We start from the raw sequence: 22,362 nt of genomic DNA, 5'->3' as shown, positions 1-22,362 counted from the left end.
TTAGTAGGTGGCTTAAAGGTGGCATTGAGGTTATAATGTTGTAGGAGTCTGTTGATTTTTTCTGATAATCTTTTAATGTATGGGATGGCTATGGTTTTACTGTAATCTAGATTCTTTTTTGTTGATGTTTTATTAATAGTATTTTTGTTATAGCCATTATTTATGAATGTGTCGCTGATGATTTTTAGTTGTTGTTTCAGGGCTTGCTGGTTAGAGCAAATTGTTGTAGCTCTGTTTTTAAGGATGTTAATGACTCCATATTTTTGTGATGGGTGGTGGTGGTATGAATTAGCATGTATGTATTGGCCCATGTGTGTCGGTTTTCGGCAAACAGTGAAGGATAGACTGCCTGAAGGAAGACGTGTGACTAGCATGTCTAGGAACTGGAACGAGTTTTGACTTTCGATTTTGATGGTAAATTGTATGCGTTCGTGTTGTTTGTTCAGGTGTCTAAGGAATGTGTTTAGCGTTTGTCACCCATGCGGCGCCAGATAGCGGACACATCGTCAACGTATCTAAGCCAGACTGTCGGTCTTAGCGTGGCGGAATCAAGAGCCCTTTGCTCAAAAGTTTCCATGTAGAAGTTAGCGATTGGGGGGGTAGTGGTGAGCCCATGACTGTACCTTCGTTTTGTAGGTAAAATTTGTTTTGCCACACGAAGTAACTGGACTGTAGTACGTGGGCAAAGAGGGCCAGTAACTTCAACAAACCAGTTAGATTGTAGTGTTGCTTGTTCTCTGTATATAATGTGTATGCTCCAGAAGATGACCTTGACATAAAGGTCGAAACGTCAAATGTAGATTTTAGTTATATTAAACTAAAGTTTTTATTCAAACACGGTAATTGTCTCCATAATTTTCAAAAATGTATTCGGATCACCGTGTAAGCCTAAAAGAAAGGATTCAGGTTATCCATGGAAATGATACCCACAAGTGCTGCAATCGGTACAGTAAGTTAAAGATACGTATTTCCCTCTTGATCAATCAGCTGGTCTTTTTCCTTATTCCTATCTGCATCAAGCTGAAAAAGAATTTACGTTCGCTAAAGCACTCCGTATATATGACCGCACAGAAAAAGCAATGCTTAGAGAACAGATCCAAACAGCCTGCCAAAACCTAGCAATAATTCAAAATCTGGTTTCAAAATTGCAATCTGAACTATCGAGCTATATAAATCCAGACATTCTACAAGTACTTAGAATTACTGACAATTCGGCCAAATATATCCTGGAAAAGAATAAAGAAAAACTCAAGACCAAATTTCACAGTTTGAAACAACGATGAAATATGGTGGCCAATCAGGAAACCTCCTCCCCGGCAAACACCAACAATGAGCAACAAACAAGGGAGACAAGGAGCGACCAACCCCCAGCAAGCAAGAACCATGTGATCAAGCCACACCTTAAACAGCAGCGAACTTACGCTACTGGATAAAGGACTTAACTATGCAATAGTACCTAAAAAGGTAAACAAATTGGATTTTATCTACCACATAGAAAGAGACATCAGGTCCTTATCCAACAGTATAGCCGATAAAATATGATTAGAAACTACTAATGTTCTGAACAATAAGAAAACCATACAGAACAATCTCATAAAAACGGAACTAGCAGCAATTAAGTCATTAAAAGCTAACCAAGACATAATAATAACGAAATCGGATAAAGGCAATGCCACTGTCGTCCTTGACAGGTCAACATACATACTTCAGATGAACCAACTAGTAGCAGATAACAACATATATAAGCTGGTAAACTATAACCCAACAAACAGGATAAAGGATAAAACAGAGAAACTACTCAAGTCTGTCACTTCTTGGCTACCGGACACGGTTAAAAACACTCAAACCCCACTATTCCCCCCCCCCCCCCCCCCAGAATATATGGAGTCCTGAAAATACACAAATAAAATGTGCCGCTACGACCGATTGTGGAAGGAATATACAGCCCTAATTATCACTTAGCCAAGAAATTAGCGTCAACACTCAAGGAGTTGGTAGGTCATTCCCCCCCCTCCTACATAAAGAACACACAACACCTTATAAACAAAATTAAAAACATAACACTCGACAAAGACGACTTATTAGTCAGTTTTGACATTTCTGCCTTTTTCGCAATGTTCCCATCAATGACACAATTCTCTTACTACAGAACACATTTCTGCCCGACATTACAGCCCTCTTTGCCCACATACTACAGTCCAGTTACTTCGTGTGGCAAAACAAATTTTACCTACAAAAAAGAAGGTACAGCCATGGGCTCACTGCTATCCCCCCCCCCAATCGCTAACTTCTACATCATGGAAACTTTTGAGCAAAGGGCTCTTGATTCCGCCACGCTAAGACCAACAGTCTGGCTTAGATACGTTGACGATGTGTTCACTATCTGGCTGCACGGGCGACAAACGCTAAACACATTCCTTAGCCACCTGAACAAACAACACAAATGCATACAATTTACCATCAAAATCGAAAATCAAAACTCGCTCCAGTTCCCAGACACACTAGTCGCACGTCTTCCTTCAGGCAGTCTATCCTTCATGGTTTACCGAAAACAGACATACACGAGCCAATACATACATGCTAATTCATACCACCACCCATCACAAAAATGTGGAGTCATTAACACCCTTAGAAACAGAGCTACAACAATTTGCTCTAACCAGCAAGCCCTGAAACAACAACTAAAAATCATCAGCGACACATTCATAAATAATCGCTATAACAAAAATACTATTAATAAAACATCAACAAAAAAGAATCTAGATTACAGTAAAACCATAGCCATCCCATACATTAAAGGATTATCAGAAAAATTCAACAGAACCCAGAACATTATAACCTCAATGTCACCTACTATACTTAAAACCATATTCAACTCCTCTAAGGATCCTCTCCTCCCATTGGCACATCCTGGAGTCTATTTGCATCCACTTACACCTGTGCATCCACTTACACATGCACCTGTAACTTACCGTACATTGGTGAAACAGGACGTACAATCGCTATACGTAAGAAAGAACACATAAGTCACATTAAATATAACCATTATGGTGAAGCATGCCTCTCAGATCACACACTCAACACCTTACACCAAATCAACTAGAAAAGCACCTGCTCATTACACCATACAAAAACCTAGTATGAAAGGAAATTTAAGGAATAAGACTTTTTTAAATAACGAAACCTGTGGTGCGATCATAATTAAAACAAACACACGTATTAACCACAGTGAAAATTATTTAATTGTAAATATTTCATTCTAAGTATCTTAGGACATCATCAGTACAGTAGTTTAAAACAATAATAGGAATAACATACAGTTAGGGCATTATAATAGATTTAGTTTAATCCTTTATCCCAGTGAGAGCAAACAAAGTTTGCGCCTGAAAATATCTTCAGGACTAAATATAGTGTTGTACTATCTTATCCAGTAAGTAGTGCAACACCAAGGCAACTCGTGGCAAAGGTGGAGCAAGCTACCAGGCACTTCTAACCCAGTATCTCCCATAATGCAAAACACATTTCCTATGTGGATATGTATACTGTTATGCATTAAAGGGATTGGCCATCTACCCAGACTAGTTTCGACCTTTATTGAGGTCTCTTCAGTGGGAGCCAGGCCCAGAGCTGGAGATACCAGGCAGAAGCAGTAGCAAGTCATCTGTGCCTATGGGAGTTGCCAAAAGGTTTATCACCTTTTTTAAAAAAATTTTCAACATACAGTTAGGGCACTTGATTACAATGGAATCTCGTTAAACGTGCATAACGTGTTACAGAAGTAAAAAAATAATAATAATTAATTATTTAACACAATTTTGTATAACAATTTCCCATACTTTAGGAAAATAGTAAGAACGTCATTGTGGTTTAAGTTTGGTCTGTGTAGTAGGGCTTCAGAACTTTTTTTGTATAAATGTTCATGTTTATATAAAGATCTATGTAAAAGTTTAGACTTTTCCCAATGGATCCTATGGTTTGGATTTTCAATTCCGTGTTGAGAGAGGCCAGATTTCTGCGGTTTAAAAAGACGAATGTGGTCTTGATGTTCTGAGATGCGTTTCTGAACAGATCTACCTGTCTGTCCAAAGTAAGACAATTTGCATGAGCATGGAATCTCATAAACGTCAGTCAACATCAAAGGTGAGAGTTTGTCCTTAGCAGAAGGTAACAAGTTGTAAATTTGGTTGATAGGTTTGTAAGTAGTGGCAAAATTGTATTTCTTCATCATTTTAGAAAGACGTTCGGTGATGCCTTTGACGTTTATTAAAAATGTTAATATCTCTTTTGTGTTTCTTAAACTGTTTAATATGAATCACTGGTTAAAAATGGGTTATTTATTTGAAATGCACAATAGAAGATAGTGAAAAAAATGAAAATGATTGTGGTAAAAAGTGCATGAAGTATCAGGAGCAAATATTTTTAATGAAAGTAGCAAGTGCAAATCATCTGTAAATTTATTAAAATTAGAGTAAATTACAAAAAAAAAGTGAAAAAAAGTCCTTAAGTAAGATGAAGATTACTAAAAATTTGGATTTTCAAAGACTGATAATCAAGAAGAGCCTATTCCACTATGTGTCAATTGATACGAAACTCCCACAAATGAAAGTATATGAAAAACTGTCCAACCTAAACTGCCATTTCAAGACAAAACAAAGAATACTGGGAAATACCTGGGGAATTTTTTGAAAATAGACACAAATACTTTAAAAAAATTTCCCCAAAAATAATATATTGGTATGATAGGAGTTCAAAATATGAAAGTTTTGGAAGCTTCGTATTGTGTGGCATTCTTAATATCGAAATCTGGAGCAGCTGAAATGATTGGTGAAACATTAGTAAAACCTGTAGCCAAAATAATGGTGCAAGTGACGATCAAAGATAAGGCAAGCAAAATTGTAGATTGTATTACCCTTTCAAATAACACTGTTCATTATCAAATCACAGAAATGGCTGAAAATGTAAAGCAAATGTTATTGCCATGTATCCAACAGAACTACTATTATATTAGCACTGCAGGCTGATGAGTGCACTGGTATTATGAATTTTGTAAATTTTTTAGTGTTTGTCAGATATGAGATAAGTAAAGAAGTACATGGTGATCGTTTATTTTATTAATGTAAACCAAAAGGTCATATAACTATGGAAGCTAAAGTTGTGGACTGTTTTATTCAATCAATCAATAAATAAATTGGATTGGAGTTGATATATTGGAATAAGCACTGATGGAACCAAAGCTGTGATTGGGGGGGGGGGGGGTTCATTGCACATTATTCAAGCTGTTTTGCCAGAAGCTAAATCAACAGATTATTGTTTATGTAGAGAAGCACTCATTGCTCATAATAATCATGTGGAAAGTGGGGGGGGTGCTGGGTGGAGATGTTAAAAAATTCTAAATTTTGTGAGAGGCTTCCCTTTGAATGTGGACTTTTATATTTTCACCTGTGTGATGGATTTCTCGAGTCCAACGTCAGTTGATTTGGGCACTTAGATTAGTTAAAAGAAACTAAAGAGCCAATTCCTTAATTAATTCCCCAAGCAATTTATAGTGTCAGCGCAGTTAGCTGAGTGGCTATGTTCCTCACAACCATATGCCTGGGAAAGGAGTTCCCTGGGTTTGATTCCCCGTTGTTGATGTAAGGAGCTTAGGATCTTTCTCAGGTGTAGCTGAATTAGCCGGTCTTGGGCTTGGACTGAAGGGTTTTTCCCCCTACAAGCAGGCAAACCAACCTTGAGAACTCAACGCTTCTACAGACATAGGATATACCAGGAAGTATAGGGCTAACCACCTTATCTTTGAGTACAGCTGCAGTTAAATCAGTAGAAAAACTCTCGACACCGCAAGGTAAAAGAGAGAAGACCTGCTTGATGAAATGGTCAGTGACCACACTGAGCTTCTTTTTCACACAAAAGTGCATTGGCTTTCACATGAGAAAATCCCTAAAAATGATTGTTTGAACTTCAAACTGAAAGTTTGTGAAACACTCTTTTGTTAATGAACAGCCCTTGACAAATCTGTTCAACATGAACCTGCAACACGTCAAGTAGTCCCCAAGAGCGGAAAGTGGCCAAAATTGATTCACTTCGCTGTAGGGGGGATGGGGATAAGATGGATGCTACAAATTACAGGCCAGTTTTTGTGTCTGAAGTTAAGCTGTTGGAGAAGTTTGTTTGGCCTAGGATTGGGAACATAGTATTCCCAGTTGTGGTCAACAATGAGAGGTCATGTTTTATAGTTGTCGTAGATAAGCAATCTGCTTATGTACTATGACAAGGTAATGGATTTGCTGGATAAGAGAGATGCATATACCATGGTATACTTCGATTTTTAAAAGGCCTTTATTAGCTTGCCACATGACAAGCTGGTAACTAAATTGAAACGGATGGGATTGGATAACAGACTAGTGAGTTGGATAGCTAATTGGCTTTCATGTATCAACAGGTTGTGTATTGGTTGGTGGGGGTAATATTGCAGAAGAGGAAATTCACTAGCAGAGTACTGTAGGAATCTTTCTTGAGGTCATTATTGTTTAACCTATTATGTTAATGATATTAGGATATGCTGTCATTTGCCAATGGTGCAAAGTTGGGAAGAACTGTGGTAGCAGAATTGTGACTTTGTAGGAGGATCTCAGTAGACTGTGTGAGTGGACAAGTGAGTTTAGCTGTTATTTAATGTTATGAAGTGCAAGATCTTGAAATTTGGTACACAGGGAAATTATGAAGGAGGTGAAGAGATGATAGACATGGAAGTGATGGCAGACAGAGACTTGAAGCTTAGTTGTCATTGCTAAAATTGTGGGAACATCACAATGGATTATAGCAATGATAAGTAGGACCTTGACATTTAGGAGCAAAGAGGTAATAGTTTCCTTGTATAAGGCTTTGATCAACCCATATGAATCTGGTTTTTAAGCAGATGAGGATATATTAGAGATTCCAGAGAAGGTTCACTAAGCCGGTTTCAGGTCTGTGGAATGAGAGAAATGAGGACAGATTGAGGGAATGCAACTTGCAGGACCTTGTGAATTTATGAAGGGGCATGGGATATGATCAAGACATATAACTAGGTGAGTGGTTATTATCAGTTTAATGTGGAAGGGGTTTTTCATAGAGTAGAGGGAGATGGGGGGGGTGGAACAATAGGCCATCCTTGGAAAGATGGCCTATATAGTGTTCCATATAAGGAACGTGTGAGAAACTGTGAATGGGTGCACTTTGATTTTGTTGCATGAGATGGTAGAGAATGAAAAGACCCTGTGGTGAGTCTTAATCATGAAGAGACTCCACAAAGGTCAAAGTCTGATGTGAATAATAATAATAATACCTTTAGTGTATGGTATTTAGATATATATATAGGTACACTGCCAATTTTCTTGCAACAAATGGTCTGGTGCCTTCTTTAGTTAGAACAAAATTTACAAGAATACTTGAAACCCTCGCAATAACCTTACTAATTCACTGGGCTGCCATAGGTGGTACATTGCGTATGTGCACACTTGCTTAATTAATTATATCTGCATTTGATTTTGAGTGATTCTTAGCTTATTTTGCATATATTTAGCTCTAGCCAGAGATTCTAAGGAAGGAACAGTTTACAGTGGTAGTGATGTCAAGCATAGGCACAAGTCCTTAGCTACTTGCACTATATCACATATTAATGAATTCCATTTAATCTCTTAATTCACGTTTAATTTATATTTATTGTTTAAGTTTCTAGTAGTGTAAAGTGTTTTTGAGAGATGGGAGAGATATAATCAATGGGTCAGAGATGTACTGGTGAATTATTATTATGTGACCTCCATTGTGCTGGCAAAATGGCCAATCCAGCAAGACAATTGAACTGAGGGTGCTGGAACATCAGTGATGTACCTCTGTGGGTAAATAAAAAGCTGGTGGCCATAGTATATAATGTTATAGTGTATTGGAATTCTGTCTCATATTTTTGGTCAAGTATGATATATTGTTTCTTACATTCTTGTTTTTGACTGAGGTTGCCCTTTTTCTTCCAGAAGTATTCATATGTCCTTGCCATTATCCTGGATATTTTCTACCTGCCTAATGTTTGTTACTTAATTTATTAATTTTTCAAAGGACTCACTGCAGACCTACAGAATATCCTTTTTAGTTGGTTTTAAATTAACCTTATGATCTTCTTTTGTGGTGCAATTCTTCCAATGCCCTGTTGTTGTGTCCCATTTTACGATTTTTATTCTATCTAGTTATTTCCCCTTTATCTATGTTCAACTATTATCTATGCACGAGATATCACCAAAATTTTTACTAATACTTAAGTTAATTCTCCCTTTAGTATCCCTAATATTTGTATTATGCTGCGCCTTTTGGGACATTTAGTTTAAGATATTATATACAAAAACAAGGAGAAAGAACTAAAATATGTCTGAAAGTGAAACTATGTTGCAGTCGTGACACTTTATCTCGTTTCTTAACACATTAATTTCCCGCGTGATTAGGTTCGTAATTTTTCAAGTGGTGCATTGGACAGCAATTTCAGACAACTGTTTTATCATTGGACAAAAGGTTTATTAAATTCCTTAACATGGTACAATCCAAATATTAGTTATTTCTCAATTCAATGCTATACTAAATATTTACAAACTAACATTAGCTTATCACAAATAATTAAGCTATGATCCTATAATAGGTATTACGATCATGCCGCCATACACATTCAACACATAAATTCATTTGACACGGACATATAAGATTAATTCACACTATTTAACTATCCAAACTTAAGTAGATTAACTAAACCATTTACTGCACTGACACATAACTATGACATTTAAACTTTCTTATACAATATATTAGACATGCAAAATTCTCAGGACACTTAATTACTCATATAATATTAACATTGGTAAGCTTACTTTCATTATATTTTGTCATATACTAAAGTCCTAGTATTGTTTTCTTGGTCACTTCAACAGTTCAGTATTAGAATAATGATAACTAATACAGATGAATCTTAGTTAACTCGAGATATATTTTACAGTACCTTTCTTTCTTGAACTTTCCATATGGGCCTCTACCTTTTTCTGATCGAACTATCTTGGTATAACTTCTCCGATAATCTGTTTCTCCTACGTTCCTTTTGGAATTGAGCTATGCTTATGCAGTCTTAACCTCTCGTAACTTAGGACACATTTTGAATCATCTATATAACGGCTGTACAACTCGCGACATGGACATAGATTTCTTTACTTCTTTCCCTTTCTCGTAGTTGACACTGGAGTTGAAACACAAAGAATATGCTTTCTTTTCTTTGACTATAGGGGTTATATCTCACGACGGAGATATAACCCCTATCTCGCCACTCAGGAAAACACCGTGAAATCCATACGAAAGAGCTCGCGAAGAACTCTCCTGGAACAGAACCAAAACCAAAAGCCAAAAAGAGTCTCCAAAAAAGCCTCATGGGGGGGGGGGGGTCCTAACCCTTTTATACCCTCTCTCCTAACGGCACCTTCTCTAGCTTCTTTTCTCCCCCCCCCCTCCTTGACTTGTTTTCACCAACCAATTAGGGTGGCATTTTTCTGCCAAACGTCCTTTGATCGGCGAGCCCATAACGAAGTCTCAATCCGGGAATTGACCCTAAGCGATTTTCTGTTGTTTTTCTTGTGCTAGCCTCTAACTTAATCCCCTTTCCAAAATTTCTCTATGAATTCACTTAATATTTAATTCTCTAGCCTCTCACATACCATCTCTTATGACTAATCCTTTTCTGCCTTATTTAGTTAAATTTTCTCTTTTATATCATATTACAACATTAATATATTATTTCTTTTTGTTAGTTAGTTCAACCAAACACCTTTATATTTTATTGGATGCAAGGATATTTCTTTTTCTTTTAAATAATTCATCTTTTAGCTTTAATGCAGGGTTTTTAATTTATTTGCTCTTCATGTTACACCATGATAACGGAGAATTTTACATTCTTAAGATATCAGGGTGTAACACTATGCTTCTTAGACTTCAGACCATCATCACTGTCATGATATTTCCTTTCTGGATTCATTTAACAATTAGCCTGTAATTTTGTTTAGTGACTTACACACTGTAACCTACCTATGTTTTTTCTGATAAGAGACCGATTTACTAGCCACTGACTTATGTCATTCTCATTTCACGATTGTTTCTTTATTTTTGTGTGTTTACCATTGAATTTCTTATTTTTCTTGTTTTTTCACATATTTCTCTATCTGAGTCAGTTTTTTTTTCTTCTTATTTTGCCGGTAATCAATCACTGTTTGATTGATCAAATTTTTTCACTTTTCCATCCTTAATATTTCTATACCTGAGTCTGTGAACAGTGAAGCAAACAAGAAAAGTCATCAGTGATATCACATGGAGATATCAATTATCAATGATAATTGATATTTCCATGTGACTATATGCTCATTCATATTTTGGTTATTTGGTTATGACAACTCTATCTTTAGAAGAAATCTGTTAGATATTTGCCATTATTATTAGCCTATATATTGCAGCATTATAGATCTCTGAAATATAATGAAACTTAAATTACTACAATATTAAGAAAATACAAGGCATGATCTGAAAGTTCTCAGGCTGCATTTCTAAAACATTTAGAAATGTTTTGAAATAGGATGTTAAGTATATTATGCATGAGTCATTCTCACAGTGCTCACTTGTTATTGCTTTTGCATTTTATTGTTTTCTACTCTACAGAGGTGTAAAATGCACCCATTAATTGGGGTGCATTTTGACTAGTAGAAATTTATCTATATATATATATATATATATATATATATATATATATATATTTTTTTTTTTTTTTTTTTGTATTTTAAAAATTATTATTACTGAAATGCTGAAACCTCCCTAAACGTGGAAATTTTTTTAAGCCACTTTAGTCTTCCAATAAATCGGGCAGTGTTCTCACACTGGGGGAGGAAATTCATCTCCCACCTAAAGACAATTACAAACATCAATGCTCAGGGCAGGATTCCAACCCACAGCCTGTTGGTTAGAGAGTGGATATTCTAATCAGGAGACACTTCACCAAAATCAGATCTGTTCTGAAGACCCGAGATTTATTTTTTTATTTTTATTTTTTAAATCAAGAATGGCTTATCATTGATAAAATTATTTGCATAAGCAGTAAATTAAAAGGTGAAAATTTGTCAAGAAGAAAATGTTTGGAGAAATTATGATTGGTAAGTGTTCCTACTTACCATTCTTTTAAATTACTTCCTGAACTCTCTTCTTATTTTCATAGTTGAGGATTACTCTCAATACGATAACAGTGACTCAGAAATGCAACACAGAGTAGAATTCCAGTGTAATGCCAGCACCGATGTCTTTTGACATCGATACTAGCATTAAGAAATGGAAAGGTTGCTGGAACTATGTGAACAATTATGAGAATTACATTAAAAGTGATAGTAGTCATTAAGAGAGTTCTAGCCTGTTCTGCTATATTACTATGAGCTATGAATTTTTGGATCAACCCTTGTATGATTAATTGAATGTCAGTAATAGTATTGATGTTTGTTTTAAGTATCAGTAATAATTTAATAAATTTTGCCTAATGTTTAGATTCTTGTAGCCAATAAAATGGCATGTCAACTATTAGGACTACCTACAAATCAGCTGAATGGTAAACGACTATGTGAATTTTTCATATCCAAGAAAGGGCAATATACGCTTACGGAGACTCAGTTAGAAGCATCTGGGGAGCTTGTGGTTGTTTCAGGGAAAGTGGTAAGAACATACATTATATAACTTTACCTTATGCTTACTATAAGTAAATGTTTTAAAATTTGATAAACAGAACCTTGTAATGGTGGATGGAATATGGTGTTACAGGTGGATTAACTGATATCCATTATTATCTTGAAGTACAGTTGACTCTCACTATAGTGAACCTGTGGGGATCAGTGATGAAATAGTTTGTGAATTTTCTTTAATGAATCATTGATGCTATGAGGATTAGGCCAAGACATTTTGGTAGTTGGTTATTGTGATTGAATTCACTATAGTGTTGCTCGCTGAGAGTGCACTGTATTCCTTTGAAATAATAATTATGTGTAAATAGTTGTTCCTTTGCAGGATACAATTTAAAACTGCATAACTATCTATTTATCTTACAAGACATAACTTACAAAATATTAAGGAAATTAAACAACGAAGAAAGAGATATACAGCCCAAATCAACATAATATAAGAGAAACAATGGATGGAACATTATAAGAATTTATGGTATGACCCAAATTTAATAACAGAAAATAATAATGAAGAAATCAGTACTGATATAGAACCAATACAAACCACTGAACTATCCATTAAAATCTCCAGTTATTAATAGCAGGAGATCTTAATGCCTAGAGTTGGAAATAATCTAATCCTTATTCAGTGTCTTAGAAAAATATGGAGAAATTTGCATGACAAAAGTGGTCAAGAGCTATTAGACTTCTGTAATTTTAAAATCACCAATACTTTTTTCAAAAAAAAGAATATAAATAAATATACTTGGTATGGCAGAGGGAACAAGATCTATGATTGATTTAATCATTACTAATCAGAAACTAGCTCCACGAGTTAGAGATATGCATTTTTAGAGAGGAAGTGAAATTTTTTCAGATCATTACTTAGTAGTCTCTAAAATAGAAATACAGGTATCCCTTGCTTAATGCGAGATTTGATTAATGCGCCGAAATTAATTGCAGCAATCTCTTGATATATGCGGCAAGAGTTTTGATTAACGCGCCTTTAACCATGTAGAGCTAGCAGCTGATCTGACAGATACATGCAAAATGTTTAATATAAATGTTCTTACACAATTCAGTGTATAGCTTGGAGGTCATGAGTAGCTGTGCATTCATATGTTACAAGTGATATTCCGCACAGTTTTGTTTAACAAATGTTATATAAAGGTTCGTGATATTTGACAGTAAATTGTATCTGAGAGATACCGCAACCTCCGATGTCACTATAGTTTTGTTTAGTTTTTTTTATTTTATTTTTATTCTTTGTTCAATAATTTCTAGATTGTAACTGAAAATAAATAAACTATCATGTATTACTGAAATAGAGAGCCAAAGGCTTATTTATCATGCATTTCCTATAGGAGATGTGCTTTATTGCATAATTTACATTATGGAAAATACTAAGGAAAGTGATCTGGAGCTTACTCCACCTTTACTACGAGTTGCCCATAAGGTTGATTATGCTTGCATCTGCCAAAACTTTTAGTTTCTATATATTCGGCACAAAACTCTTGTAGTTTCTATATTCAACTATGAAATAACGTTGGATTCAATATCCACGTAATTTGTACCATCATGTATTATATTTGCAGTGTTTTTTCTTTGTCTTATTGCTTGTTTGCCGAGGTCTGGAGAGTCATTTTGCTTGTTATCGTAGAATTTATGACGATAAGAAAAAAACTAAAACTGTTCAAACGATTCTTGATAACTTCTTTTGGTAAAAAAAATTGCAGTAAATAATGTAGGTAGAAGTATTTATTAAACATTTACTTTGCATTCATTTTTATCTTTCCTAAAAGAATACCATATAAAACGAATTATTAATACAGTAATCAATCAATCATGGACGAATTGTAATTTTTACCATTGATTATTAGACTTAATTAACGTGATTTTGATATACACAGTAATATCGAGGGATTAATTAACCGTGTTAATCGAGGGATACCTGTATTAGCGAAATGGAGAAAGAAAGGAAGTAAATAAGAAAAAACAAGAAATACCATATTTACACGAATATAACTTGCATGTTTTTTCTCGAATAATTTAAAATTAAAAAATCACGGTGCGAGATATATGCAGGGATTTACGGAAACTAAAGTTTTCAGGAAAAAACGAAATTTATGTCTATATTTAAATGCTCAGTATTCATTATAATTTATAATTGTTTTCATTATTTATAAAATGAATGCATTTAAATGTTAATTATCAACATTATTTATGCAATCGGTCGCTTATTTTAATCACACAATATACGATTATTTGAATCTTTTAGCGACAATGCTTTTGTAATTAAATTAATTATTTCTGGCAAAATCATGTCTCAAGCTCTCAAAATCCAGTTGCACAACAGTTCTATGATGATCTCTTAATTCACCCGCATGCAATCCAAAATTGAGAGGTCAATGTCTTCACTCCCACATTTCCTGTACTTATTGCCTCCATCTCTATGCATATGATTGGTGCAGTATTAACGAAAAATCATGCTAATTTTGCCAGAAATTAATTATTTCTGGCAAAATCATGTCCCAAGCTCTCAAAATCCAGTTGCACAACAGTTCTATGATGATCTCTTAATTCACCCGCATGCAATCCAAAATTGAGAGGTCAATGTCTTCACTCCCACATTTCCTGTACTTATTGCCTCCATCTCTATGCATATGATTGGTGCAGTATTAACGAAAAATCATGCTACTCAACGACAAAGGCAAGCTGACGATCATTGAGTTGAAATGCTGATTCTCTTCAATCAAATTCCAAAATATCTGAAACTGCCATAACAACATTCACTACCTATTTCTTAAAGTTTTAAACTTTTTTCATGTGTGAACTATATGAGAAACTTTTTAATTTCTTTTTTCTTAAAGTAAAATGAGGAGTGAGAGGTATACACGAGGGTGAGTTATATTTGAGTAAGCATACAACAAAGTATATCTATAACAAGAAGAAAGCATTTGAATGCTGTGTCAATCATGATTAACAGATTACTTTATAGAAGAAGAATGGAAAACTTTAATAAAGATCATCCATAAAGCAGTCTCTGAAGTACTTGGAAAGAAAAATAAAATATTAAAAAGAGAAACATCAAAAATCTTCAACAGATATAAAAAAAAATGCAGTAAAAGAAAAACAAATGGCCTACAAATCATTCCTTCAAAAACATACAAAGGAAACAGAAAAAATATACAAAAAAAAAAGAAGAAATATACAGAGCTTTGGAAATATGGGGACAATATTTACATCAAAGATCCTTAAAATTAATAAATAACTGTTGGAGGAAATATGAGTATCCATCAAATTCATTAAAAGCTAAGGTTATATCTATATTTGAGTAAGGAGACAGAGATGATTGTGGAAATTAGAGGAATAGGTTTATTAAATCCAGGTTACAAAATTTACAATAAATTCCTGAATAAAAAACAGAAATATTGCAAATAACTTATTCTCAGAAGAACAAAATGGTTTTAGACATGGAAGATCATGTGCAGACAATATTTATGAGCTAAAACAAATTATTGAAAAAAAAGACAATTTAATTTAGAGACTCATATCGCCTTCATAGATTACGGGAAAGCTTTTGATAAATTACACAAGAAAAACTATGGAATATAATGATAAAAAAACAGCGATATCCATTCATCACATTTGATACAAATTATACAAAGGTTATATAAAGATACAAAAATACAGTTACGGTTAGGTAATAAATTAACAGAAGAGAAGAGATTGAAATAAAACAAGGTGTCAGACAGTGATGCAGCTTATCCCCAACTCTATTCAACATATATACTGATCAAATTATTAAAATATGGAAAGCAACAATAGAACAAAGTATCCAGTTAACCAGAAGAACTTTTATTAATACAATGTTGTATGCAAATGAACAGATTATATTATAAGACAATGAAGATGACCTTCTAAAATCAGTTTATGAATTAAACAAAATAAGCCAACAATTAAAAATTTCACAAAAGAAAAAAGTCATGGCATTTAAAGGCTGAGATCATGTTAGATCAGAAATAGTTATAAAAATAAAATAATAAAATGATAACAGAGTTTAATTATTTAGGCTGCATAATAAGATATATAAAAGATAAAGATAAAAAAAAAGAAATTTTAAAAAATCTCTGGGGCAATTCAAAGGACATTGAATAAAAAAACAAGACAAGAAAGTCAGCTATAATTTTATAAAGTAATGGCCATTTGGTTGTTCGGAAACATGGATGGTTAAAAAGAAAGATGAAAGTAAAATACAAACTACAGAGATGCGATTTTTAAGAACAATTAAAGGATGCACAAAATTCGACCCTATAAGAAATGAAGACATCAGAAAAGAACTAGATATTTATAACATAAACGAAAAGATCAAGTAATATAGAGAGAAATGCAGAGAATATCTGTTTAGGATGGAAGAATGTTGGCTACTAAAAGAAGTGAATAGATATAGATGAGGGGGGGGGGGGGGGGCAAGAAAGAAAGACCAGCAGCAGCAAGATGGAAATACAAGTTAAACTGGAACAGTCAAATGTCTAATCCTTGAAGAGAACTATCTACTTCTGTTGTTTGCTATGGATAAATTAGTTTATTTTTTCATATTGAAATTTCTATCATTGATAAAATAAATGAGGGATTATTTCCTCCTTATTGTAATTTAGTCTGTATAAGCCTTAATGATGGAACCAATTAAGAAATTCATCTGTTAATTGGTCCACTATTAATTCCAACATGATAATTGAATGTCATTTTGCAATCATCAAAGAAATTGTTATTAACCATTTTTTATGCCACAAATTAAGTGAGTTAGGGCTGCTGATGAATGTCATGCAATAAAATATATAGTCGGGTCTCTTTTTATGTGGTAGATACGTTCCACAGAAAACCGCATATAAAAAACACACAAAAAAGGCCTAAACTTATGTTGAAAAACCAAGGATACATTCCATAATTTTCTAAAACCACATAAAACCAAAGCAGTGAATTAAAATAAACCTAAAATTGCAGAAAAAAAAAGTTTATGAAAATTCACAAAAATAAGAATGCCTAAGTTTGTTTTAAAGCTTTACTCATTTAATTTTATTGAAAAGTAAAACTTTTTTTTTTTTAACATTTTGTCATCAGAATTATCATCGCTATTAGACAATATTCGGCAACGTTTGCGAACTGGTGCAAAATCACTTTCATCACCAGAAGAGATAGCCAGCACATCAGATCTGTATGGTAAAGGCAACGGTTCTTCACAGACAGAATTAGCTTCACCCTTGTTCTGTGCTGGTTTTTTCTTCTGACAATGTAATCAGTGATTAAACTTTGCAATGATGATTTTACTAATTTTTTATACAACTCGTGATATCCAGACATACAATTCTTTAGTTCACGTTGGAATTTAAAGGCTCGTTCAGAATTTGTGTCATTAACAAGAAAATGATTTTCCAATTTATTGCACAGTTCAAGACCTTCTCGAATTATATTTGCAGTGAGGGGAACAGGTGTTTCTTCCACTTCACTATCGTTTTATGGATCTTCAACGATATCTAAAATTAATCGATATCCAATAATATCATTGTCATTTAAGGCATTATCCACAAGCAATTCATCTACATCTTTCTGGCTAAATTTATCAAAACCTTCTCTACCAATTTCATGTGCCAATGTAATGATTTCATTTGATAATGTAGATGTTTGCATGGTTGCACTGTTTGCAACACATCCAGGCCAAGCTGCTTTCCAGCAAGCATTTAAAATTTGTGGTCTTATTTCAGCGATAGCAGATGCAACATGATTTAAGCAGTCCAAAATAGAAACTTTTTTCCAAATGTCAGTTACTCTTAATGATTCATTTTCTAGTTTATCCAACATAAATTGAAAAGTGTGCTTAATGTAATATTTTTTAAAATTAGCAATTATGCCCAATACAACTAGCATTATTCAGCCATTAGAATCGATCTAATGGCTGAATAATGCTTGTTGTATTGGGTGGAAAAAACACTACCTGCACATTTGGATGTTCTAAATGCAGATGACTTGGTGCATTGTCAACAATTAATAAAACTTTAAAATTGAGAGCTCTTTGCTTAATATATGTTTCCACTTCTGTTACAAAGCAATTATTGAACCATTCAGCAAATACAGCAGTTGTTACCCAGGCCTTTGTATTAGTCATCCAATGTACCAGTAGCTGTTTTAGATCTTTGCCTTTTAGAGCACGTGGTCTTAGAAATTGATTTACTAGGAGGGGTTTCAGCATTCGATCTCCTGATGCATTGCTACAAAGTAACAACATTACTTGATCTTTGCTTGCTTTAAACCCACTTGCTTTTCCTCAGACTTTGCGATGTAAGTTCGACTAGGCATTTTCTTCCAAAACAATCCTGTTTCGTCATCATTAAACACTTGATCGGGACAATATCCATAATTTTCAATAATTTTTGCTAACTTCTCTTGAAAATTTTTTGCTGCTGCTTCATCTCCTGCTACAACCTGGCCTGTAATCTTCACGTTACGAAGTGCATTCCTTTTTAAAAGTCCGGTTAACCGTCCTTTGCTAGCCCAAAATTCTTTATTAGCCTGGGAAGCGGAAGTAGACAGCTCCAGTTGCTTCATCTGTTCATAAAACCGAAGAACTTTAATTAAATAACCACTTATAGGAATTCTTCTTTGAGTTAATTCTTCAATCCAAATTATGAGAGCTCATTCTGCGTTTTCTAATAAAGCATCCCTTGAGTACGATGATAATTTGGCACTTTGTTTTGTTCCAGAAATGACAGATTTTCTTATTGCGATTTCATTCTTTTTAATTGCTCTTATAGTAGATTCGCCTAAATTAAAATGTTTACTAATCGCCATATTGCTAAACGATCTAAAATTGCAATTTTCATTTCCAAAGAAATTTCTTTTCTTTGGTGCTTTTTTCCTCCACTGGGCCAAATTTAATTAATTTGTAATAACTACTGATCAATTATTAATTAATAATAAAAAATCAGCTAAATTAACAATTAATTATTAATGAATACATTACAAAATAACCAAGGTGTTCCATGAAAATTTCAGGATTTGTGAAGTGTTTCCGTTGTAGGAAAAGTTTGGGAAACGCTGGATTACCCTATTATCAGAATGGATTCGCCTTCTTAACATGCGCAGAAGTGTCAGATGGTCTTGTATTTGTAGCCATGCACTGCATAACTTCAAATCCGCATAAAAAGAGACCCGAGTTTATTATTATTATATGGACACCTTCATGGTGTTTGAAGACTCATTTGCTGGAGACCCAACCTATCCACACAATCTATCATACCTCTCCTTGAACCCATTAACAGACAAGGCACTCCCAACTAACTCTGGCAACCCATTATACTTATATGTAACTTTCCAACCAAAAAATCTTGTACTCACATCCCTACTAGCTACATTTTATTCAACTTCCAGGAAAAACCCTTTATTCTGGCCTCTCTAGCCAAGTGCTGAATCACTGCATCAATCTTATAAAACCCTTTATGCATCTTAAATATTTCTATCATATTCCCTCTTTTTCTCCTATCGACCAATACTGCAATCCCCACTCAATCTATCCTCTTAGGGAACAATCCACAGACCACTCACCATCTTGGTTGCTTTCCTCTGAATCTTCCCTCTGCTTGCTCATCCTTAAGAAACCCAGATGACCAGACCTTATAAAGAGGAATAACAACTTTCTTATTTCTACTTGTTAGTGGGTTCTTAGTAATATGCCCTCTAAACTTCAACTCTGTCTACCACCACCCTTAAAATCCATAGCTTCATATATTTCTTGGAGCACAGTTCCATCAGTGTGGTACACAACTTGTAATCTGTTTATCCCAAAATGCATAACTTTTCATTTCTCCACATTAAACTGACATCCATTAACTTTTTCCCATACTGACAGTCTATTTAAATCATCCTGCAAGCTCGCTACATTGCCTTAATTAACTATTATTCTGCCTAATTTTACATCACCAGCGAACAACTGAATATTTCCTTTAAGTTTATTTCCTGTATTACTTCATGTACAAATTAAACAGTAGTGGTCCTAGCACTGAACTTTGTGGCACACCACTTGTCACCTAAATCAGTGATGGCAAACCCAATCAATGCATGTCAACGGTGACCTGTTGATTTTGTTTGCATGTCAATGGTGATATGCCAGCTTTCACCAACACCCAACAATAATAAATTTCAATAAATCAGTTGTTTGGCAGAAGATTTAATCAATTTAGAAGTTTTTTATCAATGTAGGACATGTTTGTTCTGTCCCAGAGTACATCATGACCAGTAGAAGCTGTGTGAAATGCCAAGCCGGACTTATGTTCTCTCTTTTTTTGTACGTCCTTTTGATGTTCGCTCATGCGGATTTCTCCCGATCTCCCCGTCTGGCCTATGTAGCAGATGCCACAGGAACAGTGAATATTATAAACTCCTGGTTTTTTCATTTTGATATTTTTTCAAGTGGTAGGAAAGTCACTTTTGTGTTATACTTGTAGAGAAGTTTGACGGTTTCATCTTGTTTATTTAAGTTTCTTGTAGGTGCTGTATTGAGAATTTTCTTAATTGTCTTAGTTTTGAAACCGTTCAGTTGTAGGATCTGTGTTAAGTATTGTATTTCTTCTTTCTGCTTTTCTTCTGTACTGGGAATGCTGTATGCTTTATCCCCTAAGGTTTTTATGAGGCCTATTTTTTGCTTGGGATGGTGGTGGTGGTGGTGTGAGGTAGCATGAAGGAATTTTCCTGTGTTTGTTGGCTTTCTATAGATGGAGAAGGATAATCTGTTTTATCTTTCATTTATTTCTATAAGGATGTCTAGGAAAGGAATTTTTTTATTTTCTTCTAGTTCCAGAAGTAAATTTTATGTTAGGATGTAAGTTATTAAGATAGTCTTTAAATGCAGTCAGTTCTAGTGCTGTTCCTGGCCAAATGATGATGATATCATCATCATCATTTGGATGATGATCATATGTGGATGATATCATCATCACCAAATGATGATGATGATATCATCCACATAGCGGAGCGAAATTTTCAATGTTCGTAGAACTGTACAATGTCCGGTTGGAAGAGATTTTCTAGGATGTTTACTATTTCATTTCTTGAAATCTTTGTGAAAAGGCTGATCACATCGAAACTTGCTAATATGTCTGAAAGATCTATGTGTATATCTTTTACTTTCTCTATGAAACCTGTGCTATTCTTAATGAACGATGGTGTTTTTCCTATATGTGGTAAAATCAAGTGTGTAAGGTACTTTGCCAGATTTGAGATTTGTAGCAGTCCCTTCTGTCTACTATTGGTCTTAGTGGTATATCTCATTTATGAATTTTGGGAACTACATATATTCCAGGAACTAGTGGGTGTTTTGATTGTAAATTTCTTTTTAATTCCTCAGATCAATTTGGTATGTTCTTGATAAGTTAATTGGTTTTGTTGTGAGTTCGGCAAGTGGGGTCTCTGTCTAATGCTGTGTAGGTGTTGGAATCTTCAAGAATGCTTTTCATTTTTTCGTTGTAATCTTCTGAGTTTCAAATCACTGTTACATTGCCTTTGTATGCTTTTATTATGACTATGTTTTTGTCTGATTTGAGTTTATTAAGGGCTGCGAAGTCTGTTTTTTAATGGTAATTTGCAATTTAATAGTAATATTGTGCTTTGAATGCAGATCAGATCTTCTATATCTCCTGGTACATTTCTTATTCCTTTTTCAATTTGGGTTATGATATCAATTTTTGGGACTTGTGGCATTACAGCAAAATTAAAGCCTTTCATAAGAAAATTTATTTCATCTCTCGTTTTTCTTTTAGAAGGGAATTGAATTTTTTAATTAGGCGGCGTTTTTTTTTTTTCAAACACCATTGTAGTTTTATTGTATGTGATAGTGTCTATGTTATTCCATAGTTCGGACGGCAGTGATGTGGCAAGTTCGTTATGTTTATTACATGTATTGTGGTTAGTATTGAACATTTTTGCTCTAGTAGCTGCAATTCTTTCTCTCAATATAGCTAATTTCGTTCTTTTGTTTATTCTGTTGGCCTTATTGGATTTGAATGCCCGTTTGATTTTTATGAACTTGGGAGCAATTTCATTGGTTTTGAGGAGAGCATACAAATAACATATATTTCAGTAGCTGTGGGACTGACTCTTGTGTGAGGAATTGTAATAAGATTGTAATTAAAAAAAAAAAAAAGTCATTAATTGAGGTTAATCAAATACAATATGTGTCATGTTTATTTTTCAGTTCATAATAAATTTAGTTTAATCCTTTATCCAAGTGTGAGCAAACAAATTTGCGCCTGAAAATATCTTCAGGACTGGGGTAAGGTAGTACAACACCTGGAAACTTGTAGCAAAGGTGGAGTAAGAAACCATCACTCCTATCCCAGTACCTCCCATAATGCAAAACACATCTCCTTGAGAATATGTATGATGTTATGCATTAAGGGAAGGGCCACTATCCAGACTAGGTTTGACCTTTATTGAGGTCTCTTCAATGGGAGCCAGTCCCGGAGGTGGATATACCAGTCAGAAGCAATAGCGAGGTCATTTTACCTATAGGAGTTGCCAAACAGTGTTCCACCTTTTTATTAAATTACTCTGGATTTAGAGACAG

The 22,362-nt window shown here is 34.3% G+C and overlaps 1 protein-coding gene across 4 annotated transcripts in view; it reads left to right on the top strand.

The window, feature by feature from the left end:
- The window catches only part of Pask (PAS domain containing serine/threonine kinase), a 401,386-nt gene that overhangs the window by 96,480 nt on the left and 282,544 nt on the right, over window positions 1-22,362 (top strand). For 3 of the 4 annotated variants that reach the window (XM_090411081.1, XM_090411082.1, XM_090411083.1), the window contains one exon: window positions 11,581-11,745. In XM_090411081.1, the coding sequence (XP_090267207.1) occupies window positions 11,581-11,745 (165 nt within the window). Of the gene's footprint in view, window positions 1-11,580; window positions 11,746-22,362 lie in introns of those variants that run through there. The other variant, XM_090411084.1, reaches the window with a different exon arrangement.

The sequence above is a fragment of the Typopeltis vanoorti genome, chromosome 21 (assembly GCF_054136105.1).
Source record: "Typopeltis vanoorti isolate ZY-2024b chromosome 21, IOZ_Tvanoo_1.0, whole genome shotgun sequence".
NCBI lineage: Eukaryota > Metazoa > Arthropoda > Arachnida > Uropygi > Thelyphonidae > Typopeltis > Typopeltis vanoorti.
The sequence above is the reverse complement of the archived record's forward strand: the minus strand, read 5'-3'. Positions and strand labels throughout refer to the sequence as shown.